An 18,600-nucleotide genomic window follows, 5' to 3' on the forward strand; every position below is an offset into this window, starting at 1 on the left:
TTCTCCAAAGGGGGAATTTATGCGTTATTAATTGCTGGTGAGGGGGATGGGAGCGTTGGAGGGGGGGGGCTAATGGGGACTTTCTAATTGTACTGATTTGACTTTGATTACCAACTTTCTTTTGGCTTTTGTTGGGGGGGAGGTGTATCACAAACGCACGCATCAACGGAGAGAATTGCCTCTGTGTTTAGACAGTTTCCACTCAGTGACGAGAGAAACCAGGTTTTGCTTGGGGCTTAGGGTTGCAGACCAAGGTGGAAAACTCAAGAGATGTTAATTGTTTCAAAGACCTCAATTATTTCAGTGATCCATAATAATAAAAAGACCTGACTGGTTTGAAGGGTCCATTATTTCAAGACCTCAATGATTTGAAATATCCATGATTTGAAAGATACATGATTTAAAAGACCTCCATGATTAGAAAGATACATGATTTGAAAGATCTCAATGATTTGAAAGATCCATGGTTTGCAAGACATCAATTATTTAAAAGACCTGAATGTAAGTCCACAGTCAGTAGCACCAAGCCCCTGCCTACCTGTTATCAGGATGCTATACTTCACTCCCAGGACTTTCTGCACTGTACTTTATATCGTCCGCGTGTTTCAGTTTGGTTTGTCTTATTCTGAGTGACATGCACTGCTCTAAACCCTGCTCTCGTTTCCCGCCTCTGCTATATTCTGGAGAATCTCCCATCTTCCTCAGCTGCCTGGCATTAGTTAGCCTATATTATGAAAATGAGGGAGGATCCCAGCATTCTGCAGATCCAGTCAAACGGAGACATTGACTGTTACTTTCGCTGTCTCGTGGGGGTTGTGTGTGCGGCGATGGGGCTCCCAGCCTCAGCCTTCTTCCAGGTTTAAAGATGCATAATGTGGGAGTGAAAGGCGACACACGAGGATAATTCTTCACACATTCCTTTTCATCTCGTTGTTTTTATCGTTTGTCTGCCTGAATATTGTGTCAGGCCGTCACCAAAATGTTAGGATTAATCGTGGGCTGGCTTTGCTTATTCAGAGATGGATCAGTGCGTATGGTGTTGAGTGTTTAATTCTGGAAAGTGATCTACAGTAACTAGTCCTTGAACTGCCAGTGGTTCCAAAAAATAGTTCAAGTAAACATTATTTACTAATCGATTTGTAGCAGCTCAATTTGTATCTTTTTTCTGTGAGAGTGCTATGTATTTGTTCCATGCTAATAGGCTGCATATTCCATTCAAATGATGCCATTACATTACATTAATGGCATTTGCCAGACACTCTTATCCGGGGCAACGTACAGTTGATTTGACTAAGCAGGAGACAATCCTCCCCTGGAGCAATGCAGGGTTAAGGGCCTTGCTCAAGGACCCAACGGCTGTGCAGATCTTATTGTGGCTACACCGGGATTAGAACCGCCAACCTTTCGGGTCCCAGTCATTTACCTTAACCACTACTAATTCTCAGTACCGTCCCAAACATTTCACTTACGACTGCTATACATTCACTGACAGTAGCACAAACCTGATGCCAGTCCAACCATATGATGTACATGGTGCTTTGCGGTAATGACTGAATTGAACTTCAGAGCTTGCGAGGATCTTATGGCTGCAGTTGGACCTTGGGAAAAGATTTATCATAATTAGCTTAAAAAAAATTGTTTTGACAGGCAGACTTTTTCGATATTTCTTTTGATTTCACTCCTCCAGGAAGCACTGTAGCTAAATTGTAAAGGTAGAGTAGGGGGGCAGTGGTCGTGTGTGGGTGGGTGTGGAAGTAGGTCGCGTTTTGAAACGGCGCACCGCGTTCCCAAACGGCGCCGTCCCCGGTTTTGCGGTCCGTCCGGTGAAGGACCGGAGAACGTCGCCAGATCCGGCCCGAGCCTTTCAGCCAGCGAGTTATTATTCATGCGGTGTCCGCCCGCGTTAAACTGAAACGGGAACGGCGGGGGCCTCTGGAGCGTAACCTTCCTTTCATAAAGTTAGCGAATATGACAGGGGTTATACAATGTCCCCGGGAGAGCGGAGCGAGTCACTAGCCTCTCAGCTTGCTCTGGCTTTACACTTTTTTCATTTGTTTGTGGGCAGGGGCTTAACACGGGATTAGGTGAGCGAGTCCCTGTATTAATTCAGGTAGATTAAGCTGCCCTAACAAAGCGGTGTGTGTCCAACTGTCGGAGGGGGATGCTCGGCTCTGCGTCCCGTTTGGCTGCTTCCCGCTACTTCTCCCCGGCCAAGCTTAGATTGTTTTATTTATTTTTTTAATGTTTTTTTTTTTTTTTTTAAGCAAAAGCAATTTCTTTCCCCTTGTCGTTCTGGTCTGGTCTGTGGTAAGCTTTTAAGTAGGGATTTTCTCCAATAACCCGAATGCCATTAGCAGAGATTTTGTGACGTTGAATCTTTGGTGTCTCTCGTGATTATGGTGTGGGATCGGTGTACAGCATCAGTTCTGTTGCTGTAAAAACATCAGTAATTCATCAAAAATGTTTCCCATGTAGACCGACGGGGAACAGGTGAAAAAACATATGTTTTATAGGGAGTAGAGAACGATTGACCAGCTACTGGATTTATTTACGTATTTGTTTGTACACTAGAACTGTACACACATGAGATCAGACAGCTACTGTTCTGATGTGCATTTATTTATGAATCTGTTTCTACACTAAAACTGTACACAAACAAGATCGGCCAGCTACTGTTGTGATGTGCATTTATTTCTGAATCTGTTTCTACACAAAAACTGTGCATTTATTTATGAATCTGTTTCTACACTAAAACTGTACACACACGGGGCGGGCCTGTCTGGAGACACAGAGGGCAGCTGTGCCTGTTTGTGTTCCTCTGTAATCCTCTGGTGTCTGTGACAGTGCACTACTAATGATCCTAATTTCTCACACCACCAACGGATCACCCGTGCCTCTGCCAAGTACACATCAGTGTAGGTATCAGGTATAGATCCAGAGACCCACTAGGCTATTATGAGCAAATACATTTTAAGTAAACAATAAATAATAAATAATAAAATGTTTGGTCCTTTTTAAGCACGATATAACCCCTCCATAAGTCATTGATAACAACATTTGCACTGCATACATATTTATAAATTCTAATAATAATGCTAGTTATAAAAATATGGTGTGTTATACAGGGGTAACACACCTGATATAGTTGATCCTTTAAAGCATATTGATCAATGGTTTAAATCCATCTCAGATTCAGAGGCAAACTGCTTGTACATTGTTCTTAAATCATTTTCCGACAACAAAGCATTTTTAAACAAAAAATAGCGATTGAGGTATTGTACATGCACACGTACACACACTCTGTCATACTGTAAATGTCATCATATTTTAATATTTAATCAGGAGAGAGGTATTTAAAATGAAATGCTTTGATCTATGCGACATTCTCAGGAAGAAACAGGCAGTACAGATGCTGTGTGCGCAGGCCAAAGTGCAAAGCAGGTCATGTCTGGATGGGCCGGATTAGCATGTAGCTTCTACAGCTAACGACACAGCCACTGTAGGGAGGGCAGAAGAGGCTTTATACTGGAGCTTTATCAAGGAGAGTGAGATAGCGTTATTTCTCCTGTTCTGGCGTCGGACAAAGAAAGCACTGTTCTCCTTCAGTTTTAACCTTGCCCTCATGACTTCCCTGCCCTTTTTCTTTTTCATGCCCTTCAATAGCAGCACTCCAGTAGGCAAGACCTCTTTTCCAATCAGGATGCCTTGGATGCCTTGAGGACCTGTCAGCTGGCATTGGCTGGGAGGCCTGGGAGTGTAACTGTTCAGGGGTTAATGGGTCTGGAGTGGCAGTCTTTTCCTTTGTGCTGTTAGCTGAGGCAGCAGTGCTTTCAGGGGGGGGGGGTTATCCGCGGTGGCCAGCATTAGTGCTGCCTCTGAGCCAAAGGTCGACTTTGAAGCAGGTGCTTGCAAGTCCTTCTGAAATCAGTCACGTCTGCAGACCTGGTGTGCTGCGCTGGATGAAATGGCCACTGTCCGTTGTGTACGTACTAGTGTAGACATACAGTACAGTAAGGGCATGCACTCATACACGCACAATTACTGTGAATATTGAATTCTGATATACAAGTGACTAAAATGGGTTATTTTATATGCCGGTGAGACTTGCACACCTCCGGCTGCTGTGTTGCTTTGAGTGCATTTCTTCGGACATTTCCATGTTTTCACATATAGCCATTGTGTTGCAGTAGGCACATTATTATTACTGATGGCACAAAACACACAGTACATAGAGCACAAGCAGTACAGTGGCATGGTGGTTAGCGCTGTTGCATAGTCTCCCTGGATCCTCTCTGTGTGGAGTTTGCATATGTAACATGGTTAGCTCAGCTAGTTCGCTAGTAAGCATTGATGGTGCAGTGAAAAGCGAAGGCTGGTAGCAGATTACCTCGACAACACTCCCCGATGACGTAACCCTCAAATTCAAAAGAACGTTGTTGCCCTTGGCTAGAGGCGAGTTCGTCTTTAGCTGACTGGTAACGCGTTCGTTCAACAAATAATTTGGACAAGTGAGAGGCCGGGGTTCAAATCACATCTCGGACTCAGGCAATTTCTCACCTGTTACACATAGTCCCCCTGGATCCTCTCTGTGTGGAGTTTGCATAGTCCGCCTGGATCCTCTCTGTGTGGAGTTTGCATAGTCCTCCTGGATCCTCTCTGTGTGGAGTTTGCATAGTCCTCCTGGATCCTCTCTGTGTGGAGTTTGCATAGTCCTCCCGCTGTTTGTGTGGGAAGTTTAGCCTCCCTGGCAAACCCTGGGACATTTACAGAAATGCTCTTAATGTCTATTGTCCCAAATAACTAAATACATTAAATTAAAAGGCTTTAAATAGTAAATGGTTGGCATTTATATAGCATCTTTATCCCAAGCGTTGTACAATTGATGCTTCTCGTTCACCCATTCATACACACACTCACACACCAACAGCGATTGGCTGCCATGCAAGGCGCCGACCAGCTCGTCAGGAGCATTTGGGGGTTAGGTGTCTTGGTCAGGGACACTTCGACACAGCCCGGGCAGGGGATCGAACCGGCAACCCTCCGACTGCCAGACGACCGCTCTTACCGCCTGATCCAATGTTGTACCGCCTTTATGTGTATGTACAGTGTATGCTCAGTAGCTTACTGGATCCCCTCTTTGTCTCCTCTTTGTCTCTCCAGCGCCGCCAAAGTTTCTGAGAACTCCCAACGACCAGACGGGCGTGCAGGGAGGCGTGGCCTCGTTCATCTGCCAGGCGACGGGCGACCCGCGGCCCAAGATCGTGTGGAACAAGAAGGGGAAGAAAGTCAGCAACCAGCGCTTTGAGGTATTAGGTCTATTGTTCTGATGTAAAATGCTCGACACTCGAATGCCGAGGAGGGCTCGGAGATCCGCTCGCCCCCCGCCGCTTTGCCTGCGCTCCGTAATGCACTCGGAGGGCTCCGGCCATCGCTCGGCCACGCTCCTGCATGCTCGGCCTCCCATTCCAGCGTACGCTCACATCCGGGACCCCGCACGCGTCAGATGTTCAGTGCTAAGTCAAGTCTTAGGGGCCGTGTCCACAGAAAGTGTTTTTTTCATGGCAGAGCGCCTTGGACATCAAAATCAAAAAATTCCCAGAGCGCTTCCAAAAAGCGCTGAGAGCTCAGAGCTAGGTTACGGTCGTCGTGTCCGTCATTAATACAAATAGCCTAACCGAAATAACAACATAACGGTAAACATGAATACCAGAAACGAAATCCTCGCAATTGCTCTCGCGGCGGATCTCAATGAAGATCCCGCTGTCAGGAGAAGGGCTAGAAGTGTGTGGGTGCTAAGATAATGCTAACTGACAGTTAGATAGTTAGTTACCTGACTTAGCTAGCTAGTTACCATAAAGGGCTATCACGACCAAAACATAAAGAACAAAGCCTGGAGAGATGTCTCTGCTTTTTATATTTTTTTTATATAACTACAAGGTAAACAGCAAGCTAACAAGGTCATACGAACAGTTGGCTAATCTCTGACGGTTAGCTAACGTTAGCTAGCTAGCATAACTACAAGAAGCAGAGCTCTCTCCAGGCTTTGTTCTTTATGTTTTGGTCGTGATAGCCCTTTATGGTAAGATCATATTTGACCGGGTTGTCGGACACCGCGAGAAACAGCCTCTCCTCCGCCATGTCTGTTGATCTTTGTTGGTCCCACCTCTTCCTCGATTATGATTGGTCGGTCGGAAAAAAGTGACATTGATGAGCGCCGCTCCTCTCCGAAAGTTTAACTATTTTCAACTCAAGGCGCCCAGAGCGCTCCGCCAAAAAACGCTAGCCGCCGAGAGCGCTAAAACGCTAGGCGCGACGCTGGGAAGAGGAGCTCGTCTTTAGCATAGAAATGAATGGCAGAAAGGCGCTGGCAGCTCAAAAAACGCTTTCTGTGGACACGACCCCTTAGAGTGCGTGCTGTACGGTCGCTTTGGGACTCGTATGTGCTCTGCTAAGAGTTGAATTAACACTGGGCATTTTACTCTGATGGTTCCCCGGGCGACCGGCTGGCTGACTAACGTCATCTGACATTCTGACATTTCGCCTTTTATTAAGGAATAGCTTTGTAGGCCTCTTCCCAGTTGCTGGTCAAGAGCTCTTTTGCTTTGTGCTGTTTAAAACAGGCCTGTTCATGATTTTTGGGGAAATTTCATTCATATTGCTGACCATTTGATTTGAAATGTAGCCTAACCGATTAATAGCACGTCATCGCTAAACACTGATAAGATTCACAGTAATATCCCTGGTGTTGAGTCGAAACGGCATCTGTTTTAAAATATGTATATTAAAAAAACTGAACTGAATTCAGCAACAATTTATGGCTAAACTATAATTGTAAATACCTGATCTTATCAGAGTTTATTGCATTCCCATGTCATGGCTGGCAGCAGTAAGCTTGCATGGCTCTGTGCCTTATCTCTAACACAGCATATTCCCTTTCAGCACCCAGCGAGATCTCCCCTCCACCCCGCTCACGCTTAAAGAGTGAGAGACCGCGCTTAGCAACGCACGCTGCCGCTAATCCAGCAGCACGGCGCACTGCCTCTTCACCTCCGCCCCCCCCCCCCCCCCCCCCAAACCCCCCCCACCCCCCACCCCCCATCGCTCCGGTGGTCCTGCTGCTCCCTACGCAACACCAGCAAGTCTGCCTCTATCCCCCTCCTGTGCGGCTACGCTACGTCACTTACAGTCGTTGTTAATAATGCCGTCTGTATACATGGAAAAATGATTAATTGTCCAGGCGTTTGGGTAAACAGTGAGTATACATCACATCGAGACTGCTGAACAAGGCGCAGCCTCTATGTATCTGTCTTAGTGCTCGTGAACTGTCGTGCTCGTAAAACTGCCATCCATCCGTCCCGTCAAAAGCCGTCTGCCCTGTCCTCCGAGCCCATTTTGTACATTTTTTTTACAGCAGTTGTCGGACCGTGTCTCGAATCACATTCAGATGTTTGTGCCCCGTTGTGTTTCATCGACTCGTATAATTGTGCTTAAATTCAAGTGGGTGTGCTTCACGGTACTGTAGCTTTGAGAATGGCACAGTAGGCCTCCAAAATGCTTTTACGTGTGCCAACATTAATACATATGTATGTCCTCTCCTTTGCCTGAGAGTTTTAAGTAGCCTTCCCATTCTAAAAAAACTAATTGGACAGTGGAGGTAATGCAACTACCTACTGTAAGACAATGCTAATTGCCTTACACTAGGTTGGGTAGATGCAAAGCTGTTGAAATCCTGCCAGTAATGTTTTATTGTAAGATCATTACACATGAAGGTTTCATTCTGACAGCTTTACAGAGTGTAACACGGTGAAATAAGAAGAATCCTTTGTTCCGAATGAGACTTACCACAATACCAACCCAGTATTATGCCCAAGTGTGACATTTGGGCCAAACAGCAAGTAATTGCTTCAGTTTTATAGTGTGTCTGGGTTGTTATGTGAAATGTGTGTATTTGACATGGAAATTGGACATGGCCTGCATGTGCAATATCTAGTTTGCAAGATAAGCCCTTGAAGCGAAAGCAGCTTAAATTCCCTTCTAACAAGCTGCATCAATTTCCAGTATTTTACTCCATGGCTTACCTTTATGTGGAGGTGTATGCAACTGGAATGCAAACCAGATTTAAAGCTGTAACATCTGGATACTTCTGTGTTAAATCTAAGGCATACAAGTGTGTACAATTTACAACAACAGAAAAAAACTGGTATATTATAGAACTGACACACTTAAGCCTGATTTATACTTCTCCGTCGAATCTACGCAGAGGCTACGATGCGTAGTTACATTTCTGGGGAGGTGCGCATCAGCCTCTGCATAGATTTGATACAGACGTAGAAATTAGGCTTCACTCTTTAACCCAAATTGACCGATGTCACACTTCCACATGATTCAATACAGATTGAAATTGGCCTATGTACTGGTTCTGCCTTATGAAATTAACCCTGCTCAAGAGCATATGTGTGCGTGTATAATTGTTTTCAGTATAATTGTCTGCATTAAAGAAGACATAAGCATCTTAGTGTTTTGGGCTCTAGCCAACTTTAAAATATATATTCTTCCATCTGGTGACTAGCAAACCATGTTTAATGTGTTTATTGGAATAAAGAAAAAGGTTAATATGCTTGCATACACAGCAAAGTATTAAATGTTTAATCAAACCTTGAGCAATTAAACCTTGAAAATAATTAATGTTGTCTTCATATAAATAATTAGAGTTACTCTGAGATTGCTCTTGATTAGAAGATGACGAAGAAGTCCTTCTTTCAGCAATGGGTATTATTTAATCTGAAATACCAATTTCAATCAGTGAAGAACCAGTACATAGTCAGTCTGAAAGGTAGAGGTAGCTAATATGAAGGATCCAGACCTCATTGCGGCTATCAAAAGTTACGACGATCCCCCAGGAGCTCAAAACACGGAACGAATCTCCTCTTCGAAGCTCCGTCAGAAACTGTGAACAAAAAAACTCCCGTAACATATCTTGTTTCTCGCACCTGCAGGTGATAGAGTTTGACGACGGCTCTGGCTCGGTGCTGAGAATTCAGCCGCTGCGCACGCCGCGCGACGAAGCCGTGTACGAGTGCGTGGCCTCCAACAGTGCTGGAGAGACCAGCTCCTCCACCAGACTCACTGTCCTACGTGGTAGGTCGGCCCCCTCCCCAGCCCACCAAAAAAGAGCGGGGAAAAAAAACCCAAAAAAACTAACCGCTTCCCTTACTTTACCAACCTGTCTAACTGCCCCGGGTGTACCAGGTAAGTGTAAATTGCCTCTTGTTCTCTCCTTTTTTTTTTTTCATGTGTGCGATACACAGAGGTCCTTGGTGTCTAATGTAGCTGGCGGAATGGAGTGTACAACAGGACATTTTTAGATGAGAGATTGTCGCCCCTGGTGCGTTTCGGCGGTTTGCTTAGCGTAATGAACTCATTCAAATTCAGTTTCCCCATCTTCAGGAGCTGAAGTGCACCGCCAGCGATTCTCTGAAAATGTATCTCCGCTTCGCCCGGCTATTATTTCACATCCATGTGGGATGGCAGTTATTACACGGCGTGTTTGGCTGGGCACGGCGTGTTTGGCCGGGCACGGCGTGTTTGGCTGGGCACGGACGCGCAGCAGTTGGAGGCAGACTTGTTGTCTCTTGGCATGGCCAGCGGAAGCCCTTTCCTCGGGCTCTGCGTGTGCAGGGAGAGCGTGGGCTTCCCTGGGACCCGACGCTCCTGGACGGCCTTCGGATCGTGACCTCGTTGTTTAACTTCGCTAATTAGAAGAAGCCGTCGGCTCCAGCCCAGCGAAATGCCATGGCCGGTCGAGTTCAAACAGAAAGTGTATCCCATGAATAGCGCCGCTCTGCTTTCTGCTTTCGTCGTCTTAGCGTAATTTTGTTTCGGTTGGTCTGAGGAGCGCGCCATTAAAATGACTTAAGTCCCGAGAAAGAGAACCTAGTTGCTGTTTAGACTGAGTATCAGGCAGAATTTCAAGCTCTCCTGTTTGTATAAGGACCTGGTTTTACACTATGTTTATCGCCCTCTACATCCCCTGGCCAGTGCTTTTCTCTCCACCTGCAGTGTAAAATCCGAAAATTCCCTTTCACCGTTGTAACGTGGTTTTATTGAAAGCGTTTCCCGGTGGAGTGTGGGAGGACGCTGAAAAAAAGCTATTGTCTATGCTTAGCTTCATAACACGGCGGCATGAAGCTCCGCTTCCAGGAGAACTCTGAGCTTGACCTCCGCCGCGCCCCAAAATGAGATGCACTGTGGCGCATCCCGCTCAGCAGGGCCCGTCTTATCTTCGCTGTCCGTGAGTTACGCTCGCTCCGCTCCTCTCCGTCGATGAGACGCGTGTTATTGCTCACAGTTGCCGCTGACATTTCGATATCGACGGGAGCCAAAGGGGAAACAGTCAATTGATATTGCATTACGCTGCATTACGTTGCCCTCCCCGCACCTGGAGTGGAGCAGTCGGCCGCGCTATCGTGTCCATTGATTGGTGTGGGCGCGGAGAATATCACCACTGGTGTCCGGGGGCCGAGATTGCTTTATCTTTATGTCTCTTTCATTGTGCTGTGTTGATTAGCAGCGAATATACGCTCAGTGAGCACTTTATTAGGTATTTATTAAACTTCTACTGATGTAGCCTATTCACTTAGAGGGTTGGCTTGTTGTGTGTTCAGAGATGCTCTTCTGCACACCACTGCTGTAATGTGTGGTTATTTGCATTACTGTCAGCTTTGACCAATCAGGCTCTTATTCTCTGACCTCTCTCATTAACAACACGTTTCCGCCTGCAGATCTGCTGCTCACTGGATGTTATTTGTTTTCCGCACCATTTTCTGCAAAGTCTGAGAGTGTTGTGCTTAAAAATTAGCAGTGTCTGAGATACTCAATCTCCCCTGCCTGGCACCAACAATCATGCCACGGTCAAAGTAAATTAGATCCCCTATTGTGACATTTAGTCAGAAAAACCGCTGGACCTCTTGACCAAATCTGCATGCTTGTTATGCATGTAGTTGCTGCCACATGATTGGCTGATTAGATATTTGCATTAACAAGCTGGTGGAGAGGTGTACCTAATAAAGTGGTCAGGGCTTCAGACCAGATTTCACACATTTTAATTGGATTGATCTATTTCACCACTGAAAATGAAATGGCTCGAGTCATTGTTCGCATGAACGGCAAATGGAGATGAGATGTGATTACAATGTCCATAACTGAACATAACTGAGCATATCTAATGCTATAACAATCACCACTGGTAATTTAAAACCAATGTTTCTACGTCAGAGTTCTAGAACATTGATTTAGAAGTTCAAAGAAAAAAAACAAGAAAAAATTCAAAAAGCTACTCTTCAGAGAGTTAAAAGAGCATCAGGATCATTTTCCGTACATTCACTTACATAGTCTGACAGATGTTTTCCCCAGACCGACGGACATTTTTCCGTAGACAGACATTTTCCATAGATGAAGGACGTTTCCCATGTACTGACAGACGTTTTACTGAGATGTCGTCTGAGTCCATGAACCGACGGATATTTTACTGAAATGTCGTCTGAGTCCATGAACTGACGGGTATTTTACTGAAATGTCGTCTGAGGTCCATGAACTGACGGGTATTTTACTGAAATGTCGTCTGAGGTCCATGAACTGACAGACGTTTTATTGAGATGTCGCCTGAGGTCCACCGTAGGCAGGAGCATCAGTCAGCCCAGGGTCAGACCGGCCTGATGTAAATCTCAGCTGTTCTCAGTAAGTGGAGAGTCGTGCGTTCAGGTAATTACACAATCCACGTCTGCACCGAACTGTCGTCAGATCGTAGCAGCGGCTGATTTGTGTCTGCTGAGGTTGCTGCAGGCGTACATCAAGTGGACTTTCCCTCTCCTTGAACAGTGACTTACACTAACATCAGATCTGCTTCCCTACAGTGATAAAGCCATGCTCAGCCTTACTTAGAGGCAGCAGAGCTTAAAGCAGGGGGGCAGACCAGGGGGGCAGACCAACTCTAGTCCTCTGGGCCAGCAGGACTCCTGCTTTGTATTCTTCCCCTCTAAGCGGAACTGATTTAAAGACACCTGGTGAGTTAAATCTCTGGCCAATTAGTAGCGTTATATCGATGAACTATCAAGGAGAAAAGAAAATCCGGCAGAACAACTGGTCTTGAGGACCGGGTTTGAGTATCCCTGGGTTAATGGGTCCATGCTACTTTCAGGTTTAGCAACCAATCCCAGGCCATTTCTGCTTCTCCCCGCCTCCTGTGAAGCAGCCAAATGGGCAGGGGAAGGCGTTTCGGGTGCTCCATTTTATGTATTAGTTTTTGGTCTTACATTGTGTTCACAGCCTTTCGAGAGATGTGCTTTACTCCACTTAAAACGCCCACATTCTGGCTTGGCTCGCTCTCCGCTTGTTGCTCGTAGGATATTAGATTAGGAAATGCAGTGGATTAAGCTTAATTGTATTGATTTATTCTTCATTTGTGCTGAATGGAGGCCTCCACCTTTCTTTTACAGTTCCAAAGTGCAGGTAGGGAGCGTAGACGGTTCTGCCGCCAGTCAGCTGTTCGGGAGATGAGTAAGTTGTCTGAAGTAGAGTGCTTGTTTAAGTAGGCCGTTCGCATCTATGAGCACTGAGGGATCTTTAAGGAGACAGAATATCGCTTCAACATCTCATCCGAAAGAGGCAACTTCTCCAAGCCAGCGCTCCCTTCCCGACCCCCATCGCTGTTCTAACGCAATGACTTTTAATTGGTCCGGAGGGAAGACTATCCCCCTACTAACTCACAAAATTCACAAAATTGGTTTTCTTGGAGGTCTCCCATCCAAATAATATCCAAACCCAGCCAAATGTAGCTTCAGCCAACGGAGGAGAATAGTCTGGGAGACTGCAGTTAAAGAGAGCACATTCTTAACGCAATATTTCTCATCGTTACGTTTGCTTCTACGCAGATGTATTTTTGCTTTAATTAGCCGTGAATGTGGTGAAATTTTAGGCATACGTTGCATCTGCTAAAACTTCCTTCGAAAGCTGCTCTGCCAGTCTTTGTGGAATAAAGGAGAGATCAAAGAACCCGCAGCGTCAGAATATGTACAGTATTCATGGTCAACGTGGTTAAGTTGCGTATTCTGAAATGGCCTCCTAGGGCAGCCTGCGTGGTGTGAACAGACAGAGAGACTCCAGTTGCTTGGGTTACACAAGTACACAATCTGTTAATGATGTGAAACCAGCAATGGTGCTTAAAACCTCAAGCTTCGTATGACCGTTGCTGGGAATCGTGACAGAATGGTGAAATTATTTATCTTAACTTACCCTTGGGTAAAAAGTGGCTTGTGAAGATCATGAACCGTGCACTTAAAGAGTAACTAGGCCCCAGACTCTTATTTTACAACTCATGCAGTCTCTTTATTGCCAGGCTAATAAAATTAAAAAACATAGTTTTCAGCCCTCCCTTCATAAAAATAAAGCAAATGGTTAAAAAAGTTCACAGTCAAGTTTATTCTAATTTAAAGCACAGATGTGAAAAAGCACTTGAGAAAGCACTCAATCAGATTAAGTCCGAGTTCAGTCATATAAACAAGCATTTAAATGATAATGGCCTGAATGTAGGAGCCGGCCTTTCTGGTTAAGTCAATTTGTCTCGGGCTTGACCCTTTATCGTTAGGATTGCCAGTGCTACAGACTGCGGAGTAAATAATCACCCGGAGCAAGATTGTAAATTTGCCGTGGAACTAAAAACGCAGGCTGGCTGCAGAAAGGCTGCTGGGAGAAAGCTGTGGGCGTTTGGAGCGGCTGAATTGCCTCACCTGCACCACAGACGATGGGGTTAAGAGGGTTGCCAGGATACAAGGGATCACAGGAGCGCCAGTCTCAGGTAACAGATGGGATGCATCTAAACAAGCACGCTGTCCTTTCTAGATATACAGGGGAATTTTACCCGGTGCCAAGAGCCCACTGCTGCAGTCTCTTGGAGGGAAAGGGGTTCTGGAACGAGCCTCTTATCTCAGAGTCCAGATGAACCCATTTGTGCAGGAAAAAAAGGTGAAGCATTTTGGAGGTGGAAGCACCAACTGTAGGGCTACCGTTATGTTTATTTATTATTTAGTTTTATTTGTATTAATAATAAATACCATCCGCCCGTCCATCCATTATCTAACATATAGCTTATTCCTGGTCAGGATCGCCGGGGGTGCTGGAGCAATGCATGACTGCTCGAGCAAGAGGCAGGAATATGCCCTGGACATGTGGCTAATCCATCGCAGGACACACACACCATTCACTCACACACACACTCACTCACACACACACACCATTCACACTCTCTCACACACACTCACTCACTCACTCACTCACTCACTCACTCACTCACTCACTCACTCACTCACTCACTCACTCACTCACACTCACTCACTCACACTCACTCACTCACTCACTCACTCACTCACTCACTCACTCACTCACACTCACTCACTCACACTCACTCACTCACTCACTCACTCACTCACTCACTCACTCACTCACCACTCACTCACTCACTCACTCTCTCACACACTCACTCACTCACACACCATTCACTCACACACTCATTCACACACCATTCTCTCACACACTCACTCACACACTCTCTCACACACTCACTCACTCACACACTCACTCACACACTCACTCACTCACACACTCTCTCACACACTCACTCACTCACTCACTCACACACTCACACACTCACTCACTCACACACCATTCACTCACACACCATTCACTCACACACTCACTCACTCACACACTCACTCACACACTCACTCACTCACACACTCTCTCACACACTCACTCACTCACTCACTCACACACTCACACACTCACTCACACACACACCATTCACTCACACACTCTCTCACACACCATTCACTCACTCACTCACTCACTCACTCACTCACTCACTCACTCACTCACTCACTCACTCACTCACTCACTCACTCACTCACACACACACCACTCACTCACACTCACTCACTCACACTCACTCACTCACTCACTCACTCACTCACTCACTCACTCACTCACTCACTCACTCACTCACTCACTCACTCACACACACACCATTCACTCACTCACTCACTCACTCACTCACTCACTCACTCACACACACACCACTCACTCACACTCACTCACTCACACTCACTCACTCACTCACTCACTCACTCACTCACTCACTCACTCACTCACTCACTCACACACTCACTCACTCACTCACTCACTCACTCACTCACTCACTCACTCACTCACACACACACCACTCACTCATACACTCACGCCTAGTGGCAGCTCAGACACTCTCTGTGACTCTGGGGTATATGAGGCATTTTATCCAAGAACAGTAACGAAAGCGTTCAGTGATCTAAACAAATGTGATTTTCAGTTTAAATCATTCTTTCCCTTTTTATTTTGTGTCAGTCACACTCAATACACTCAATAAATTAAATTCTCAGAGGTTGTTCTGCTTTAGTAAGCAATGTTTTTTTTTTTTTGCCTTTTGTCCACATGCATTTGTGTTGTTTATCCTGCACTATATTTATTGACAGGATGCAATCAACATTTCTCTTGAGCTTTGACTTATAAATAAATATAGGCATTTGTTTTTTAGCTAATTGTGGTAAAAGCTGGTCTCGGTTTTTGAAGAAAAAGAATGATACTTTTTATAATGGATCAGTGTTAATTGAATTTTGAGTGACTGTCTTCGCACTGTGAGTGAGCAATGTATTTTCCCCGTGGCTGTATTTTAAAAGTCATTTTCATTTCAATCACATCCCAGAGTGGTGCGATAAAAATAAATTGTGGAAAATCAATGCCATTAAGTATTTTTGTTAATTATTTTCTCAGCCTGCCTGGAATCACATCCACACATAGTAAAAGCAGCATTTAGCAATTAGCTTTAGGGCAAACGTGTATAGAACTTAAGAATATCTAATGTTACCTTAAATCACGGTGCTACTTGGTGGCAAATATGATACCATGATGCTATACAATATTGAGTTCACAGCGGATATCGAGTGAGCGCTATATCCCAAGGCTCTCGGGGAATGTTGATATTCCACAGTTTTCCCACTGCCGTGCTCCAGTGAGTTCATCACCCCGAGCCTTTGGGCTCATACAGTAGTCCGTATATGATGGCTGCGTGATCCAGTTATTTATTGCTGTAATTAAAAAAAATGGAGTCTGCTGCCGGTGTTGAAATTGATTACTTTTAAATGAAATCTTTCCTGAATTTCCTAGTGTAATTAATCGAGGCCATAAATCTGGTGAAGTGCTGCCGGTACAGTAATGTGTGGGATTTAAGACACAGACGCCGCGTGATTGGTAGCTGGAGAGATGGATGTGCGGCAATTGCAGGAAAGACAGAATGTGAGAAAACAGCTGCTCCAGCTGTATATCGCCTGGTGTTATTTGGAAGCAATAGATGATCTTCTGGGGAGATATAATTTTTTCATGTAATGAATGCAGTAGCCGACTGTCTATACCTTGAGAATCCGTATCGTTTTTTAATCAGCGGTTAACCCATGTTAACCCAGACCTCCTGCATAAGAGGTTGTCCTATGCAAAATGCCTGTGAACATTTCCTTTCCGGGGAAATTGTGCGCTGAATGACAGGAAGGCTAAGAGGGAAGAACATTTCCTCAGAGGGCTTGTGAAATGTGAAATGCGTCTGCCTGTATTGACTCAGTGGCATGCATCACTTGATTGGAGCTAATTGATTCCAGGCAGTTGTAGAAAAGTACCATGATGTCATGGTCGGTTAGATTGACATCATTTCTTAAAAGAAGCTGAAGGTATAGAACATATGGAAATGCTCATTTATTTTAGTTGAGTCTGGTTCTATACTATAAGTAACTTATATTGTGAGAGAAACTCTAGGATATTGGCATGTTATGCTTTTCTTCTGCTTATAAAACAGATCCCGAAGATGAAATTGGATTACAGAAAAAGCAGATTTTCTCTATTTCAGTTGGCTATAGCAAACATGATAAAACTGACACCTTCCCCCAGATACCCCCAGTTTGTTCAGAGTAATTGGCAGTAGTTATTTTGTGGAGTTCTTTGCTGAACTGTGTTCACATGAATAAAAGTAGACTTTAAACAAAAGAGATCTTTGCAAAAGAGAATCCAAGTCCATAAAAGTCTATAAAAGCTCTAAAGAATCTGTACTTTAGAGTACAGGGGCAGTTTTGCTTGCATCTTGCTGAAGTCATTTTCTAGTTGATTAAGTGGGTACTTCAGGGTCACTTCTAATTCATGTGAATGGTCCTCCAACACATTTCTCCAAATCAATGGTAGTTAAAGCGAAACAGCTTTTGACTAATCCCAGGGTGAGGCTCTCCCTCTCTCTGTATCACACAAACATCTCGTGGTGGACTGAAATTCTGAGCTACGAGATGAGGTTTTGTACACAAAGAAAACAAAATGCATTTGACAGCTAATGACAGCCGTATTTTCAGGCTTTGAAAAAAAAATAAAAAAACGTCCAGGCCACTGATAATGTCATAACTTCAGCGACAGAAAGTTCTGGAAGAGCTGTGCTATTACTGGGGGATGAGGTAAACCTTGTCTGTTAGAGCCACAGGGGAGCAAGATGTCTCTTTCTCTTAGTGCCATCCCAACTGTGAATAATCTCTACCCCAGCTCCTGAATCTGTTCTCCGGCCTGGCCCCTTCAATAATTTACAACACCTTCTGGGGTGCGTTCCAGCAAATGCAGTTCACTGAGCACCGTCTCTAGGTATGGCAGGTCTATATTTGATTCCACGCCCACGCGTTGCTGTTGCGTAAGCCGCAAGCCCCGGAAGAGCTGTTCGGTCATTCCGTGCCCAAACGACTCGGGGAAAAAATCGGAGAAGAATTGTACATGGTATTGTAGACACTAGACCACTGAAAATAAAACTAACCTGGGGAATATTTGAGCCATCGCCTTCGAAGCCCGGAATTGGCATCGATTTCCTTTTATTTCTCAGGTCCGGTTTTAATCTGCAGAATAAACGTAGTGTGACATTTAGCCCAAAATGCAACGCACATTGATGAATTAGACTTCTAGCCAGGCTCGGTTGTTCTGTGCAGCCAGACGCTAACACCGCTGATATGATTTTTCTGCAAAATCAAAATAGAAAATGATTCAGATTTTCTAGCTGTTGCTCAGGTTGCGCATATTTCCATCCAATTAATTTTTTTGTATTTTTTTTTTAGTTCGGCTCATACATATTCTAAACGTGTGTTTCACTAGGCTGACCTTGATGCTCAATAATGTAAAGGCTTATGGCAGGTTAATTATAAAGTATTCCTAACATGACATGCCTTCTGCTTCGCGTTCGAGCCTCGGAGGGCAGCGTCGGTCTCCTTCCTGACAGCCATATGAATCCCCGGTGGGAGAAACTATCCCCTCTGTCAAGGTCCGCAGATCCTGCCCGTATTTAGCATGCAAATGAGGCTCTGCGGGTTATGCTAATGATCCGTCAGGGCCTTTCTCCCGCCGGGGTCCCCCCCCGCCCAAGCTCGGGATCCAGCCGGTCACGCTAACGATCTGTCTGGGAGCCGGCCCGCCCAGGTGACACCGCGACCTCTGCAGAACCCCACCTGC

At 45.2% G+C, this 18,600-nt stretch overlaps 1 protein-coding gene across 1 annotated transcript in view; it reads left to right on the plus strand.

The window, feature by feature from the left end:
- The window catches only part of LOC133131309 (receptor-type tyrosine-protein phosphatase delta-like), a 391,331-nt gene that overhangs the window by 284,506 nt on the left and 88,225 nt on the right, over positions 1-18,600 (plus strand). Inside the window, exons 9-10 of the mRNA XM_061246612.1 lie at positions 5,161-5,306; positions 8,997-9,138. Of these exons, the coding sequence (XP_061102596.1) occupies positions 5,161-5,306; positions 8,997-9,138 (288 nt within the window). The remainder of the gene's footprint in view (positions 1-5,160; positions 5,307-8,996; positions 9,139-18,600) is intronic.

This window comes from Conger conger, chromosome 6 (genome assembly GCF_963514075.1).
Source record: "Conger conger chromosome 6, fConCon1.1, whole genome shotgun sequence".
In the NCBI taxonomy this organism is placed as follows: Eukaryota; Metazoa; Chordata; class Actinopteri; order Anguilliformes; family Congridae; genus Conger; species Conger conger.